Source organism: Chiloscyllium punctatum, chromosome 22 (assembly GCF_047496795.1).
Source record: "Chiloscyllium punctatum isolate Juve2018m chromosome 22, sChiPun1.3, whole genome shotgun sequence".
In the NCBI taxonomy this organism is placed as follows: Eukaryota; Metazoa; Chordata; class Chondrichthyes; order Orectolobiformes; family Hemiscylliidae; genus Chiloscyllium; species Chiloscyllium punctatum.
Genome location: NC_092760.1, coordinates 52,711,567 through 52,729,856, shown reverse-complemented (window position 1 = coordinate 52,729,856; position 18,290 = coordinate 52,711,567). Strand labels below are relative to the sequence as shown.

General features: G+C 41.1%; 1 protein-coding gene across 12 annotated transcripts in view; it reads right to left on the bottom strand.

The window, feature by feature from the left end:
• dennd2b (DENN domain containing 2B) overlaps positions 1-18,290 on the bottom strand; it is a 462,540-nt gene that overhangs the window by 4,252 nt on the left and 439,998 nt on the right. For all 12 annotated transcript variants that reach the window (XM_072592318.1, XM_072592325.1, XM_072592315.1 and 9 more), the window contains 3 exons: positions 11,605-11,716; positions 7,934-8,173; positions 4,531-4,617 (listed from right to left, as the gene is read on the bottom strand). In XM_072592318.1, the coding sequence (XP_072448419.1) occupies positions 4,531-4,617; positions 7,934-8,173; positions 11,605-11,716 (439 nt within the window). The remainder of the gene's footprint in view (positions 1-4,530; positions 4,618-7,933; positions 8,174-11,604; positions 11,717-18,290) is intronic.

Here is an 18,290-nt window from a genome sequence, read left to right as displayed (position 1 = left end):
TCATTGGAATCAATTCTCCCATGCTTCTCGGCAAAGGTGAAGGAATGAGCTATGTTGGGTCTTCACCCAGAAACTCTCATAACATTTAAGTATTTATATATGTACTTGTGCTGCCAAGAATACAAGGCTATGGCCCAAGTGCTAGAAAATGGCCTTAGAATAGTTAGGTGCTTATTTTTTGATTGATGCAGATTTGATTGACTGATGGGCCTTTTTCTAAGGTGTAGATCTCTATGACTATGCTCAGAATAGGATTAGATTAGATTACTTAGTGTGGAAACAGGCCCTTCGGCCCAACAAGTCCACACCGACCCGCCGAAGCACACCCACCCAGACCCATTCCCCAACATTTACCCTTGCAACTAACACCACGGGCAATTTAGCATGGCCAATTCACCGAACCTGCACTTTTTTTGGACTGTGGGAGGAAACTGGAGCACCTGGAGGAGAATGTGCAAACTCCACACAGTCAGTCGCCTAGGCGGGAATTGAACACAGGTCTCTAGCGCTGTGAGGCAGCAGTGCTATCCACTGTGCCACCGTGCCGTCCACAAGTAAAATGTAAACTTGAAGTCACTTTACCTGAATATAGGGAGCATTTGCAATAGGATAGATAAACAAGATACGTTATTGTGGAAGACACAAGATACAAAATGGAAATAAAAGATAACCTTTTATACATCTCTTCAGTCTGAAAAAGATCAACTGTTCATGATTACTCTAATTTCTTTCATACTAATTTTACATCCATGCAGTAATTTGGCTTTATTTTTGCTGACAAGTCTATTATGTAGTACTTTATAAGTGTCTTTTCAAAATACATATACACAATACATATGCACTATGCCCATCCACTTCATCGGTTACTTCATTAGTGAGTCGCAAAAATTACTGCATCAGAGGCAATTCAGAGCAGTTTCACTAAGTTGATTCTAAAGATGTAGGATGTATTCAGATGAAGGCTGAACTATGTTGGGCCTTCACTCATTGGTGTTTTTAAAAATGAGAGGTGATCTTACAGAAACTTGAAAAATTCTGAGGGTGTCTGACAGGGCAGGTGCTGAAAGGTTGTTACCACTTATCAATAGATCTGGAACAAAGGGGTCACAGTTTCAAAATAAGAAGTCTCTGATTTAGAACAGTGATGAGGAGGGATTTATTTTCTCAGAGGGTCATTAAACGTTGAAAAATTCCTACCCCAGCAAGCATTCAGACTGGATTATTGAATACAGTGAAGGCTGAGTGAGACATGTTTTCAACCTGTAAAGAAGTTAAGGCTCATGGAAACAGAAGAGTGGAGTTAAGGCCATGATCAGATAAGCAGTGACCTTTTGATGGTGGAGAAGGTTCAAAGGGTCAAATAGCTTTCTCCTGCTCCTATTTCTTAGGTTATGTTCTTTCAAAGAACAATCAAATTAGTCAACAAAATTTGCCTTTAACAAACCTCCAATAAGACTTTTAACCTATATTTTTCCAAGTGATAATTTGATGTTTATGCTAACTTTCTTGTATGATAAGCTTTAAATCATGGAATAAAATAAGAAATGAATTGAATGCCTACCTAACCATTACTTAAAACATCACATGTTTGGCTCTACTATCAGCATTCAATCTTGATTTGAAAATACAAGAAACAGATTACTCATTTAAGGTAAGAATTCAGAGCCATAGAGATGTACAGCACAGAAACAGACTCTTCGGTCCACCTTGTCCATGCCAACCGAATATTCTAAGTACAATCTAGTCCCAACTGCCAGCATTTGGCTCATATCCCACTAAATGCTTCCTGTTCATATACCCATCCAGATGCTTCTAAATGCTATAATTGTACCAGCCTCCATCACCTCCTTTGGCAGCTCATTCCATATATGCACCATCCTCTGCAAGAAAGAGTTTTCCTTCGGTCCCTTTTAAATCTTTCCCCTCTCAACTTAAACCTATGCCCTCTTGTTTTGGACTTCCCTACCCTGGGGAAAAGATCGTGACTATTCACCTATGCTCCTCATGATTTTATGAGTCTCTATAAGGTCACCCCTCAGCCTTTTCAGCCTCACTCTATAGCTCAAACCCTCCAACCCTGGCAATTTCCTTGTAAATCTTTTCTGAACACGTTAAAAATGTCACCACATCTTTCCTATGGCAGGGAGACCAGAATTGAATGCAGTATTCCAAAGTGGCCAAACTAATATCCTGTACAGCCACAACATGACCTCCCTTACGCCTACAGTCAATATATTGACCAATAAATACAAGCGTACCAAATGCCTTCTACACTGCCCGTCTACCTTGACTCACTTTCAAGGAACTATGAATCTGCACCCAACGTCTTTTCATTTGGCAACATGCTCCAGGGCTCTACCTTGAAGTGTATAAGATCTACCCTGATTTGCCTTACCAAAATACAGCACTACACATTTATCTAAATCAAACACTAACTGCCACTCCTTGGTCCATTTGCCCATCTGATCAAGATCCCATTGTACTCTGAGATAAGCTTCCTCACTGTTCACAATACCACCAATTTTGATGTCATCCGCAAACTTACTAACTATACCTCCTGTATTCAAATCCAAATCATTTATATAAATGACAAAAAGCAGTGGATCCAGCACCGATTCCTGTGGTACACCGCTGGTCACAGCCCTCCAATCCAAAAAGAAACCCTTCACCACCATCCTATCTTCGAGTCAGTTCTGTATCCAAATGGCTAGCTCTCCCTGTATTCCATGTGATCTCACCTTGCTACCATGCGGAACTTTGTCTATATGGTCTAAAGTGCGGTATTCGACAATGTCCACCGCTCTGCCTTTATCAATCTTCTTTGTCACTTCTTCAAAAAACTCAATCAAGTTGGTGACACATTATTTCCCACACACAAAGCCATGTTGACTATCCCTAATCAGTCCTTCCCTTTCCAAATACATGTAAATCCTGTTCCGCAGGATTCCTTCCAACAGCTTGCCCACCACTGGGGTCAGGCTCACCGGTGTATAGTCCCATTGCTTTTCCTTGTCACCTTACTTAAATAATGGCACCACATTAGCCAACCTTCTGCGCCTTCAAGTCTTCCGCTCCTCACCCGTGACTATCGATGATACAAATATCTCAGCAAGGGGCCCAGCAATCATGTCCTAGCTTCCCACAAAGTTCTATGGTACACCTGATCAGATCTCAGGGATTTATCCACCGTTATGTGTTTTAAGACAGTCAGCATCTCCTCCTTTGTAAATTGGACACATTTCAAGATATCGCCAGTGATTTCTCCAAGTTCTCTCGCTTCCATATCCTGAAGGTATCCATAAACACTGATGCAAAACACTTGTTTAGTACCTCATCCATCTCTTGCAGTTCCACACAAAGGTGACTTTGCTAATCTTTAAGGTGCCCTATTTTCTCCCTACTCTTTGCCCCTCATGTATTTGTAGAATCCATTTGGGTTTTCGTTAACCCTATCTGCCAAAGCTATCTCATGTTCCCCATTTGCCCTCCTGATTTCCCTCTGGTGTATACTCCTAATGCCCTTACACTCTTCTTGGGATTCACTTGATCCTTGCTGTCTATACCTGATACTTCCTTCTTTTTCTTGACCAGAGCCTCACTTTCACTTGTCATCTAGCATTCCCTACACCTACCAGCCTTGCTTTTCACACTAATAGGAATATACTGTTTCTGCACTTGCAAAATCTCATACTTGAAGGCTCCCCTCTTCCCAGCCATATCTATACCTGCAAATATCCACCCCCAATCAACTTTTGAAAGGTCTTGTCTAAAATAGTCAAAATTGGCCTTCCTCCAATTTAGAACTTTTAACTTTTAGATCAGGTCTATCCTTTTCCATCATTATTTAAAAACTAATAGAATCATAATCACTACCCCCAAAGTGCTCCCCCACAGACACCTCAGTCACTTCCCCTGCCTTATTTCCCAAGCAAGGTCAGGTTTTGCTCCTTCTTTAGTAGGTACATCCACATATTAAGTAAGAACATTTTCTTGTACGCACTTAAATTCTACTCTGTCCCAGCCCTTAAACTATGGCTGTCCCAGTCTATGTTTGGAAAATTAAAATACCCTACCATAACCATCCTCTTAGTCTTACAGATAAGACATCTCCTTAAAGGTTTGCTTCTTAATTTCCCACTGATTATTAGGGGCTAATTAGCACAATCCCAGTAAGGTGATCATGCCTTTCTTATTTTTAAATTCCACCAAAATAACTTCACTGGACATAATCCCTGGAATATCCTCCTTAAATACCATGGTAATATTATTCCTAACCAGAAACCTTCCCCTTCCTCTCTTGCCCATTCAACCCCCCACCCCTGCTTTCTATCCTTCCTATGGCTACTTCAGATAACTAAAAGTTATCGAAGGCAACAGAGCATTCAGTTCAGTTGCAAACATAACTTGTGCACAGCAGTTCAAAATAAGGAGATTTAACACTAATTTTACACCAGAATAATACTTGTGATACCCTTCTCCAATTTAACTTATTCTCTCAACATTCTATAATCTTTTTAAAAGTACACTTACCAAGACCTTTTAGAAATTTGTTCACTCCACTCTGTTCTGTATCAGGCAACTCCTCCAAATATTGTTCAACTCTCTGTTCAAACAAACCTAAGGGGGATAAAATAAGATCCAGTAAATGCGGCCTCAACAGCAACTTCAATTCAAATGCATGTTTTCTATCCAAAGCTAAAATAGAGTACAGTAATTAGAAAAGGAGTTAGAGGTAACATTTAGCATGGTTTATACTGAGAAATTCATTGAAGTAAATTACCTACATGTGGCATGACGTTTGCTGTATTTTAATCTGCGACCCGAGTAACTATATTTATTGAAAGATGTAGTTATTCTCACGAGATTTGGAGAACTGATGATCTTCAAAATCAACATTTAATGTCACAGATCTATATGTTCCTCATATTTTCAAGTCAGAAGAATTGTTTAGATCAAGTGGTGAACTGTAACAAGCTCTTCTAGTGATATTAAATTCACTGACAGCAAAAACCTGTGGTTTATTGCCTGAGAACTGCAGAAAAAACCCTGTGCTAGAAGTCTGACTGAATAATTGCACATTGCCAAAAGCTGTTTTAACCACTTCTTTTGGGTGTATTCCTGTCACTAATTAAGTGGCCCAGATTTCCTCTGTAAACTTTTTAAAAAGACATTTAAGATTGTGTTACAAATTATGCAGAGGAGTACTTCTCCTTGTATTTGCTTTTTGTTTGCTGGAGGAAATATTGGAGATGCCTAAGAACTGAAATGGCAGAGGTTGCAATAATTATGAGCCTTTAGTTGCAGAGAATGTCCATCCTAATGTGGTTGATGCAAACTGGGTGGCCTCACTGAGCAGCCAACAGCTGCAAATGACAAGGTTTTGTTTTACAAGCATTTCAACAGAAAATGCAGTAACCAGATTTTAAATATTTCCAGCCAAACAAGATATGCCCGAGGGTGAGGTCTGCTCAACATTACCAACAGTGAAGCCAAGCCTATGTATGCCATAGCCAGCTTGTTACTTGGTTAGAATACTGAAACCTGGCTAGGGCAAATTCAGATACATTAAAGACTGGCACTTCCATAAAACTGGGGAGTTTTCTGTATTCAGGGAACAAAGAACGGCTCTATCTACAACAAAATGTAAGATTCAGTCCCCCAGTAGCATATTGTCTACATGGCTCAGATGTTTAAAAGTCAGATGTCTGAGATCCAATTGGTGCTTACAATGCATCAAGTCCAATCAAATCACCCTTTACAAAATCATTAAATCAGTGTTCAAGTCAATCAGAAGGAAAATGATCATTTCAAAAATGCTATCTGATCCTTACCAATTAACATATTAATTTGAAACTCAATTTAATAAATGTTCAAGGCTAAACATAGAAAGGAGTATAATTTTATACAGTCTTTGCATATTCTGATTTATTTAATACTTGATTATTAATTATGTTCCAACGTAACTGCATGATTACTTGAAATTGCTGCACACTCGGCTGAGTTGTAACATATTGGAATTATTAACAACTTCCTTTGCTACAGTTGTTCTAGTCTCTGATGTGGTGTGAGCATTTTGGTTTTGTCTGTCTGTCTGTAGTGAATTTGCAATCTTAACCCAGTTCACAGCATTTAACTGACCACATCAGCTGTCACTAAATTGACAATTTCCCTTACAGCCAAAGGCATCCAACTGCCCCAATACCAGCCTCTTTTCCCTCACCATTCCAACAAGCCAATAACTGCCAACCCAGAAATATTGGCAATAAAAACAGAAATTGTTGGAAAAGCTCAGCAGGTCTAACAGCATGTGGACAGAAAATGTTTTCGGTTCAATGACCCTTCCTCAGAACCCAGTTCCTGAACTATTTCAAGTCCATAGCCATTCCAATGTGAATTTATTGGCACAAGTGAAAACTAGGACCTGAACCAAGGCCAATATTTCTGGATTAAAACACTGAAGATGCTGGAAATCAGAAACAAAAACAGAAATTGCTGGAAAAGTTCAGCAGGTCTGGCAGCATCTGTGGAGAGAAATCAGATCTGTAAATGAGCTGGCACAACAAACTGTAACATTCCCCTACACTGTAGTCTTGAAATTACTGCCAAAAACAAGGTGAGGCCAATGTCCTGCTAGTTTCATTTTGAACACTTTCAGTATTGTCCAATCTTCCACAACATGAATGATGAATGACCTATCCACGTAATACCTTTAAAGTATCACTATGGCACTGAAACTATTTGCTTCTCTTAACAGAGGATTTATCCATTCTAACATTTTTTTTTGTGCCAACAGTTAACATCAGTTGGATGCACTACAGAATAATATGTTACTGAATTGTACTTTTAACTGACCTGGGTGAATTCAGCATTATTCGTTGGGTCTATTATCAGGTTTATATTACTGTATTGTTCATTATATTCAGTTAAAAATCACAACATCAGGTTGTAGTCCAACAGGTTTATTTGGAAGTACAATCTTTCAGAACGCTGCTCCTTTGTCAGGTAGCTAGTGGAGCAGGATCATAGGACACAGATTTATATCTGTTCAGATGAGGAAGAATGTGACAGACACCTGAAGGTGCTGAAGGATACCCACATAAGAACAGGATATGGGCTTCATTATATTGTCTATGTTCTTTGTAAAATAATGCAAATTTTACTGTATTTGGAATGACAAGACCATTCTTTGTCATTCTTTGAACCATTCTCAGAAAATCATTCTTTGAAAGCAAAATCAGTATAAGTTACTTTTTTTGTGTATTTGAATATTCTTTCTTGGAATGTGACCATTTTGTTGCCCATTCATAACTGTCCTCATGGCTTGCAAGGCCACTTCAGAGTCAACCACGTTGCTGTGAATCTGGAGTCACATGTAGATCTTGCTTGCGTAAGGATGGCATATTTCTTTCCCTAAAGTACATTACTGATTCAGTTGATGATAGTTGGCATGGTCACTGTGTCTGAGATAGCTTTAAGCCCCTAAGTGAATTTAAACCTCACCAGCTGCTGTGGTGGAATGTGAACCTTTGTATCCAGTGTGTTAGCCTGGACCTCTACATTACTAGTCTAGTGACATTACTAAACTACTATCACCCCAGTGATAGTGCAACAATGCAAGAATCTGTAACAATAAATGATAGAAATGTTGCAATATTTCAACTGTGAAAATCAGCTGTCAATGTGATAGATTTTAGCTTTCTAACTTGGGTTTGGTCCAGTAAAAGTATTTTGAACTCTAAATGATGGAATGAAGTGGCTATGCATCTCTCATGAACGGTTAGAGAAATTTGACTGATGTTTCAAAAATACGGCCATGTTCGGTACTTAATGTCTCGGCAAGGCTAAATTAAAATAAGTAGGCAGGTATGAAATGTTACGTTATGAAATGCACTGTGATGGTAATAGTGGAGGGCCTTAGAAACTTCAACTTTACCCTTTGCCCTGCACTTTCGCAGTTCCCTGTCCTGTATGAATCCAGCAAACATCTGCGACTCCATGAAGACTTCCAGAAACCTTCGGATACTCTTGGAAGCCACTGACTTGCGAAAAGCTTCTCTTTGGAATATTCGTTCATTCCTCTCATTTTGGGTCAGAAATAAAGAATAATGGCCAACAGTTTCCACAAAGAAGCGAATGAAGGCTTCTGAGACCAGGTTGTTCAGTGTGTTACACTCTGTGTGAGAGAAGAGATAAAGAAAAATTTTAAAAACTTATAGACTTTGACATCAAGATATCTTTTCAGCTTAGCTCAGCCTTTTTCAGTAATTCTATTCTTGACAGGGTGAACATGGAAAGGGCATTCACTCTTGTGGTAGAATCAAGAACGAGAGGTCACTTTTAAAGATTAATGTGTTGTCCATTAGCACAGAGGTAAGGAGAAATGTTTTCTCACAGAGTGTCCTGAGTCTTTGAAATGCCTTTTCTCAAAACTTGGTGTAAACAGTGTCTTTGAACATGTTTAGGGCAGAGGTAGATAGATTCATGATAAGCAAGGGCTGAAGGGTTGGTAGAAGTAAGCAGAAATGTGGAGTAACCATACCTTACTGAATGGTGGAACAGGCTCAAGATGATCAGTACCAGGACCTCCATGTCCTCGGCAGAGTGGGTGGGGGAGTTGAAATGTTGGGCCACGGGGCGGTTTGGTTGATTGGTGCGGGTGTCTCGGAGATGTTCCCTAAAGCGCTCTGCTAGGAGGCGCCCAGTCTCCCCAATGTAGAGCCTCCTTCACCGCCGCTCCCTCACCACCAGACGCCTGGAGGAAGAACGCCTCATCTTCCGCCTCGGAACACTTCAACCCCAGGGCATCAATGTGGACTTCAACAGCTTCCTCATCTCCCCTTCCCCCACCTCATCCTAGTTTCAAGCTTCCAGCTCAGCACTGTCTCCTTGACTTGTCCGACCTGCCTATCTTCTTTTCCACCTATCCACTCCACCCTCTTCTCCTTGACCTATCACCTTCATCTCCTCCCCCACTCACCCATTGTATTCTATGCTACTCTCTCCCCACCCCCACCCTCCTCTAGTTTATCTCTCCATGCTTCAGGCTAACTGCCTTTATTCCTGATGAAGGGCTTTTGCCCGAAACGTTGATTTCGCTGCTCGTTGGATGCTGCCTGAACTGCTGTGCTCTTCCAGCACCACTAATCCAGTATTTGATTTTCAGCATCTGCAGTCATTGTTTTTACCTTCAAGATGATCAGTAGCATACTCCCGCTCTTAATTCATATGCTTTGTGGTTTTTTTTTAGGGCTGCCCCTAGCAAGTGCAGAGTCGGCTCAGAAGCACATTTTTTTTAATGTTCTTTGATGGGATATGGAAATAACTGGCAAGGCCAATATTTTTTGTCCAGTTTTGAGTACCTCAAACTAAACAAAGCCATTTCAGAGGGCAGTTTACACTCAATCACTCTGGATCAGGAGTCTCAATAGGCCAGACAGGATAAGGATGGCAGATTTCATTTGCTAAAGTATCTTATTGTATTAGATTTTTTAAAAATGACAACTAATAATAGCTTTCATGGCCATGCTGAAATTAGTGCTCAATTCCAGATTTTATTCATTGAATTTAAGTTCAACCAGATGCTGTGATAGGATTTGAAACAATACCCAGAGAGTATTTGCTGAGTCTCTGCATTACTAGCCCAGTGACATTCCCACTAAACCACCATCACTCCTGCCCTCTTGCCTTTAAACCAACAAAAGTATTCCAGCCAATCCTGTTCCCCTAGCTCCTCTCCTCACAATCATTGGCTCTTTCCTGCATTCCCCACCAATGTTCCAACTCCCTGGCTCCTCTCCCCACTCCCATACCTTCAGCATCCCACTGGCCCTTTACCCACATCTGCTGCACCTCTTCACCCCTGCAACTTCAGCAACCCTGCACTCCAACACTTCCCCATCCTGGCTCCTCTCCACATTTTTACTCCAATGTCTGTACCCCTCCATCAACCACAGTTCTCTTCCACTCCTTGAATCTCTGGCTCCATGTTTTCCAACCTCCCTGCACCGCCAGCACTTCTCTACCAGGCTCCTCACTTCTGGTTATTTTGGAATTAGTGCAGTAGAGGAGAAAAACCAGGGAGCTATAATCAATACTTAGCTACAGCTAATTTGCCACCATCAAATAGGAAATTTCAAAGATTCAATGAACACTTGCATGTCAGTGAACTGTACAGAGACCTCAAAGAGTGTATGCAAAGCTGATAATTCAAAACGGAACACTGCTGAGCTAGCAATGTGTCACACCAATATATGATTCTCTGACATCTTTGCTTTTGGATCCATGCTGCAGCTTATGATCAAGATAGGTCATAATACTTCATGCAGTCAGCGACAAGTATCTCCACTTCAGACCAATGCTTTTGAGATAGAAGAGAAGTTTTAAGTCTTACTTTGGAATGTGTAGCTTTTGCAAAGAAGGAATAGAGGGAGAATACATTCCTAAATAGGGATGCAGAAAAGTATCAAGCACCTCTCCACCATGTGTACCTCTCCATGTATAGGAAACAATCCAAAATTGAACTGAGGAAATGAAAGAGAATGTACCAACTTAACTAGGGTGACAAGTAGGGTTACAAGTGTGACGAGGTGAATATGATGGGAAATATGAGAGAGTCAGAATGAACTGCAGCTATTGGAAGAGAGAGATTTGTGTGTATGATAGGGTAGAGAGTTGACTGCGTACAGTGCCTCCATTAACTAATGTCAAGGGGGGTGTGGGGCGGAAAAAGACCTGATGTGTCAGAGTGACTGCTGAAGTAGCTTTTCAGTAAATGATGGTCTGGTTGTTATGCTGAAAAACCTATTCTGATTAAACAACAATTCATTGTCAATCAATACATTAATGTTAAGTCAGAATATATAATCAATATTGTACTTCCACAATTGGTTTTCCCACACCATGTCACCTGTCCTCCAGTACAACTGGTGGTCTTAAATTACATGGAGACTCAATTTCCTGGCTAATGTTTGGAAGGGTACTTTATGGGGAGAATTCTTTCAGTGGAATTCTAGTTGAATTCCAATTGTGTGAACGTACTGCTTTAATTAACTAATATCTTTTAAAAATGTCTTCATGTCTAAATGCTGCTATTAGGTCTGTAACCTTATATAAGCTGCTAGATTTTTATGAAACTATTCCAGCACATTGGTGGGCAACTACAGCCAATTGTACCGGAGACAATTGCTGGCATGATAACTCAGACACTGCTTCATGGAAAAGCAGTTCTCTACTTATGCTGCTAGATCTGTTGAGCATTTCTAGCAATGACAGCCAGACTGAGTGTTATGTTTTTTATGTTATTGTACTGTCACACAGTCAGGGGCATCAGCAATAGCACTACTATGTTGTAAATGCTGTCAGAATATAGAAATAAATTAGCCTCATTGCTGATAACAGAAAAAACATTAACTATACTAAACCTTCAGTAATATACACTTTAGGCCAGTGTTTTGCTTGCCCCCTTCTGGACATTTGAATTTTACTTGAACATGACTTTACACAGAAAATTATCCATATTTAATCAAAAACACTTCCAAAATTAAATAAGCACGGAAGAGAATTAATTTTTAATGAATTACTCAAAAAAAATGACAAATTCCTCACCATCGTCTGATTCGCTGTCTGAATCTGGAGTAACTAGTTCATTCTTTTGCTCTAGAGCCTGCTCTAGCGCAGCTTGTAGTTTCCGTGGTATCAGCGAGTCCTCATCATCCATCTACGTAAATTACAAAATTAAAAGAAAACATATTTTGTCCACTCTATTGTTTCCTTCCTGAATACCAAATAAAACTTGTCTTTTAAATTCTGTTTTGAGTTTTCTTCATGTAATGTATCCCAAAAACTACTTGTTTCTTTTGCAGATACTGTACTAATACAATTCGACGGTAGGTTATGGCAAAAAAATAAGTAGCACCATTCTTCAAGTACAAAAGGCTTATTAAACACGTGTCTAGAAGTCTATTCCTTCAGTAGGAGATAACAGACACCTTTTAAAGCTTGTGTTTGTTGAAATTAATAAAGTATTTTGCTACTAAAAATGCTCTTTGTTATCATGACAGATATGATTCTCCGACATTAATGTTCTCAATTTCTACAGTTAAATTTGGCCTTAAACATCAGTGCATTAAATTTTTTAAAATTGCATGCCCCCACCCATCCACTACATCCATGACATGGGTGCCAAGCAACCAGTACCTGAGAAGGGAATTGTGGCACAATTTTGATTGTTAATTAAATTTACTTCAGAGTTTAATTTAGCTTTTTAATTAGAAGACCTTAATGAGTGATATATTTAGTGTGATTTCTAGACTATTCCTTTTGATTTGAAAGAATTGGATTGTTTCATTATGGACAGTTGTAAGTTTGGTGCAGGTCTGCAAAATATTTTCCATCTCTCACAAGACAACTCAAAGAACTAACACTAGATTTCTAACATCTGGTCTGTAACTTACATATGCAGCATTATTGAGCATTCTGGAGGAAGCATCTGCATGAAAGATTGAGCAGATGTTTATTTAGACAGCTAATAGGCAGCAGCAGGGAATTACAGATGAACCTTTCCAAAAATGGGTGCTTTGGAAGGTCATGATATGAACAGCTACAAATTGGATGGGAAGTGCAGGAGACTTTGCGGCCATTCCCCTGTCACACAGAAATACCATTTGGATACTGTTTTGGGAGGAGGGGTGCCATTGGAGGGCGGTCTCTCGGCAAAAAACAGCAACAGCCAGGTTTGTGGCACCATGGTTAACTCTGCTGCACAGCAGGGGCAGGGAAAAGGCTGGGACAGCTTTAATGACAGGAGACTCTACTGTAAGGGAAACTGCTAAGCACTTCTGTGGCAGCAAATGAGGCTCTTGAATGGTATGTTACTTCCCTGCTGGCAAGGTCGGGGATGGCTGAGAGAGACTGCGGAGCATTCTGAAGGGGGAGAGTGAACACATCTGTAGGCATGGGTTAAAAAACAAATTGCTGTCCTGTAACAAGAATTGAGAGAGGCAGTAGATTAAAGAGGAAGACTGTGAAGTTTATAATCTCAGGATTACCTCCAGTGTCATGCGCTGTTGAGCGCAGTAATAGGAAGATAAAGTCAGATGAATGCATGGCTGAAAGAATGGTGTAGGAGGGAAGGCTTTAGATTCTGGCTCATTGGGAGAGCTTCTGGGTTAGTTGGGATCTGTACAAGTTTGATGGTTTGCACCTAAACCAGAATGGGTCCACCATCCTTGCTGGAACGCTTGTTCACGCTTGTGGGGTCTTCAACTCTGTTAACATCCACTGGGATCACCTTAGTGTGAAGGATTGGACAGGGTGGAATTTTTAAATTGCATCCAGGAGAGGCTTTTATGTCAGTACGTAGATAGTCCTTCTAGAGATAAGCCAGTGCTAGATCTAATCCTAGGGAATTAAGCTGGTGAAGTGGTTGAAGTTTCAGTGGGTGAAGTTGAAGTTTCAGTGGGTGAAATTGAAGGGCCTGTTTCTATGCTATATGACCCCATGACTCTAATTAATAAATTAAACTTTTAACACAAGAGGACAAAATGTTGTTGTTTGCCATTTAAAAAACTGAATTTTATTCATTTTTAAACAATACTTCTTGAATTCTACCAGGAAAGGAGCATTAAAAAATGTTTGCGTGGAAAAGGTCAATAGTTCCATCTAAAATAAAAACAGAAAGTGCAGTACCTCAGCAAGCCTGGCAACATCTGTAGAGAAGGAAACAGAGTTCATATTTGAGTCCAATTGTTCTGAATAAAAGGAGTCACATTGGACTTACGTTAATTCTGTTTTTCTCCCCATAGATCCTGCCAGACTTGTTGAGTTCCTCCAGCACTTTTTCATTTCAGCTATCCAGCATCCACAATAAATTGCATTTATTTCAGGAGTTCCATCTACTGTTTCCATACAATTGTATTATTTTATGCATTATGATTCTGACACTTCTTAACCTCCAGTCGCCATGTACCATCCTCGGAGAAGCTTTTCTCATTTCAAAAATACTTTACTAAAAAAAAACTTTATATACATGTGCAGTCACTAATGCAATTCTGTCCTGTACAGTACCATAGAAAAAAGAAACAAACACTGGAGTTGGACTCTATCCAGCAAACAAACCCAAGGCGTTTGTTACTTTACAAGACTATGTTTATATACATTTGAGGCATCAGGAAGGTCTAATAACTGAACAGACACCCATTTAACTTTGACAGAAAGACGGTGGTCTTGCTCCACTGCAGTGAGGCGGCAGCTGACCCAAGCTTTAGTACATCCCTGAGCACATATCCCTGGACCTTGGAGTGTGCCAGCATGCAATAATTGGTCTTCTTGTTCTGGAAGACCAGCAAGTTTCCGGCAGACCAAAGAACATCTTTCACCAAGTCGATGGTCCTCCAGATGTAGTTGATGTTTGTATTCGTGTGCGTTTCAGGAAACAGACCATAGAGCACATGAAGTGGTGAAAAATCAGATTAAAACCCCAAAATAAATACGAAAGATCTGGTAAAGTCCTCTAATTGCTCCTAGGTAATTCAAACACTCTAGGAGACTGTACTGACTCTCACTTGTACAGACATGAAATGCCACAATCCTCTCATAATACCCTACCTCTGACCCTTGCAGAGTTGCATGGTGTTTTTTGCAAGGAGAGAAAGCAGACAGGTGGGATTATTAGAATTACTAATTTTTAGAATAATTAAGGATAACATTTGCATATAAAGGCAAGGCATGGATGCAAGAGGGCAATAGATTAAGGGTCATTATGAGTGCTGGATGGGAATATAAGGTGCCTGTAATCAAAATCAACAAGTGACCACAACCAAGTTACTGATTGTCCTCATTCCTTGATGCTAAATACAGCATTTCCCTCAAAAACATTTTCCTATATCCTATCCCAAGTCATCCACTGTTTTTATTCAAATCTATCACTTGGCTTTGAAATACTTCAACGGTATCTTCTGCCATGTCCACATAGCTACCTGAGTGTACTTGAGATTTCTGTCTGTGAAATTCACCTTCAATGTTAGATGGCACTCTTGATAAATCTAACCAGAAGAATGGGGTAAGCTTTGAAATGTGGGCTGCTGACAGTCTATTGTATATCATCACTTAGTCTATAAATCTCAGCTGCTTTCACTACCAGGTCCCTGTATCTTTCTGGTCTCGATAAGCTAAAAGCTTCTTCACCTTGGTACGGGTAAATTTTATAGGCATTCTCTTTGGCTCCCACAAAAAGCTGCATATCTCAGGCCTGGACTTCATCCTCCTTCCTGCTGCCACCCTACCAATCTCCATTCTCCCCACCTTCTCCCGTTCAAACCCCAATCTATATTTTTGACACCTTACAGCTGAACTTCCCTCAACTACTGCCTTCTTCAATTAATTACAGGGAATGCTAAGATGTTAGGTTAACCGAACAAACGCTTTGTGTCTAACTTCAGGGAGGAAGTTACAAGGAATCTCCCAAAAATAATAAGGAGCAAAGGAATTAGTGGGAATTTGGAACTGACAGAAATTAATACTGATAAAATAAATGGAGGATCCTTGCAAGATAGCAGCAGAGTAGGAGGCTTCCCCTTCAGCTCCCCTGCTCCACCTGTTCTTTTTCTTTGCTCTTTTTAGCAGTCCTGGAGCAGCACGAGGGGAAGTGAGTCCCTGCATAGGGTGAGGGGAATGGAGTCCCTGAGCAGTGCGAGAGGAAGCGAGACCCAGAGCAGAGTGAGGGGAAGCGAGTCCCTGAGCAACATGAGTTTGGGTGGCACGGTGGCACAGTAGTTAGCACTGCTGCCTCACAGCGCCAGAGACCCGGGTTCAATTCCCGCCTCAGGCGACTGACTGTGTGGAGTTTGCACATTCTCCCAGTGTCTGCATGGGTTTCCTCCGGGTGCTCCGGTTTCCTCCCACAGTCCAAAGACGTGCAGGTCAGGTGAATTGGCCATGCTAAATTGCCCGTAGTGTTAGGTAAGGGGTAAATGTATGGGTATGGGTGGGTTGCGCTTTGGCGGGGCGGTTTGGACTTGTTGACCGAAGGGCCTGTTTCCACACTGTAAGTAATCTAATCTAATCTAATGAGGGGAATCAAGTCCTTGAGCAAATTGAGGGAAAGTGTGTCCTGGAGCAAAGTGATGAGAAGTGAGTCCCTGAGTAGAGTGAGGCAAGGTGAGTCCCAGAACAGCACGGGGGGGAAACGTGAATTCCTGAGCAACACGAGGGAAAGCAAGTTCCTGAGCAGTGAGAGGGAAAGTGAGACTCTGAGCAGCGCAAGGGTGAGTGAGTCCTGGAGCAGCACAAGGGAAAGTGAGTCCCTGAGCACAGTGAGGGGATGCAAGTCCCTGAGCAGCGCGAGGGGAAGTGAGGTAGAAGACAGAAGGTGGTGGTGGAGGGTTGTTTTTTAGACTGGAGGCCTGTGACCAGTGGAGTGCCACAAGGACTGGTGCTGGATCCTCTAGTTTTTGTCATTTACATAAACAATTTAGATGCGAGCATAAGAGGTATAGTTAGTAAGTTTGCAGATGTCACCAAAATTAGAGGTGTAGTGGACAGCAAAGAAGGTTACCTCAGATTACAACAGGATCTTGATCAGATGGGCCAATGGGATGAGAAGTGGCAGATGGAGTTTAATTCAGATAAATGCGAGGTGCTGCATTTTGGGAAAGCAAATCTTAGCAGGATTCATACACTTAATGGTAAGGTCCTAGGGAGTGTTACTGAACAAAGAGACCTTGGAGTGCAGGTTCATAGCTCCTTGAAAGTGGAGTCGCAGGTAGATAGGATAGTGAAGAAGGCGTTTGGTATTCTTTCCTTTATTGGCCAGAGTATTCAGTACAGGAGTTGGGAGGTCATGTTGCAGCTGTACAAGATATTGGTTAGGACACTGTTGGAATACTGTGTGCAATTCTGGTCTCCTCCTTATAGGAAAGATGTTGTGAAACTTTAAAGGGTTCAGAAAAGATTTACAAGGATGTTGCCAGGGTTGGAGAATTTGAGCTATAGGGAGAGGCTGAGCAGGCTGGGGCTGTTTTCCCTGGAGCGTCGGAGGCACTTATAGAGGTTTACAAAATTATGAGGGGCATGGATAGGATAAATAGACAAAGTCTTTTCCCTGGGGCGGGGGAGTCAAGAATTAGGGTTGGGGTGAGATGAGAAAGATTTTATAAAAGAGACCTAAGGGGCAACTTTTTTACACAGAGGGTGGTATGTGTATGGAATGAGCTGCCAGAGGAAGTGGAGGAGGCTGGTACAATTGCAACATTTAAAAGGCATCTGGATGGGTATATGAATAGGAAGGGTTTGGAGGGATATGGGTTGGGTGCTGGCAGGTGGGACTAGATTGGGTTGGGATATCTGGTCGGCATGGACGGGTTGGACCGAAGAGTCTGTTTCCATGCTGTACATCTCTATGACTCGAATGAATGGGGCTACAATTTAACAAATGTCTTGCTCCTGATGATCAAAATGACAGAGTTGAAAGTGATGGTTATAGAGGTAGTGGATGTATTGGTGATCATGTGGAATGGTGGTATCTTTGAGTCTCAAAGGCAGCAGGAAGGCAATCTAATTAGACCTCATAGTGGTGTCCTAGTACTGGCCACTTTCCTGCCTCCACCAGATTTGTTCTGACTCGGAAGGTCCAGCTCGACCTATCCACTCCTCTATTGATTCAAGCCATTACATATTCAATTATTGAAGGTGTAAGGATCTACAAAAAGCCTTTTCCCACTCGGGTTACCATTATCTCGACTCAGGGACACAAACATGTCAACCACCTTACCTGGTAAACCAGTGCAGGTATACTGTCAGTTTGGTGCAAAGGGTGATGGGATTCCTCGATCTACATTATCTTGTGCATAGGCTGGAGGAACTGGACATAGGGCAAGTAAAAGAACCCACTTGCTCTTGCTTTTGTACCTTCACACTCCTCTCTGCCAACCCTGGAAATCCATGCCCCAACTAAAAGCATTTGTCTGACAGCTTCGTCCTTGGGATGATAGCTAACCTTTTAATGCTGTCCCAGTGAGCTATGGGTGCGTAGTCACTGAGCACGTTGATGTCAGAAATTGATAGATTTCTAGATAGCAAAATCAGGAAGAGATATGGAGACGCACAGGAAAACATTGTTGAAGTAAAAATTCAAAACTAACTGAATGCGGGGCTTTCACTTCCATAAGCCAGTCTGATTGTGGGGTCAGATTTAATGGGATAAACAGTTTACTCTCACTTTTATTTCTTATGTTCTTCCTTCACCTGTAAGCTGCATCAGCAAGAATGTTGCAGCTTGTGTCCTTGCCCACACT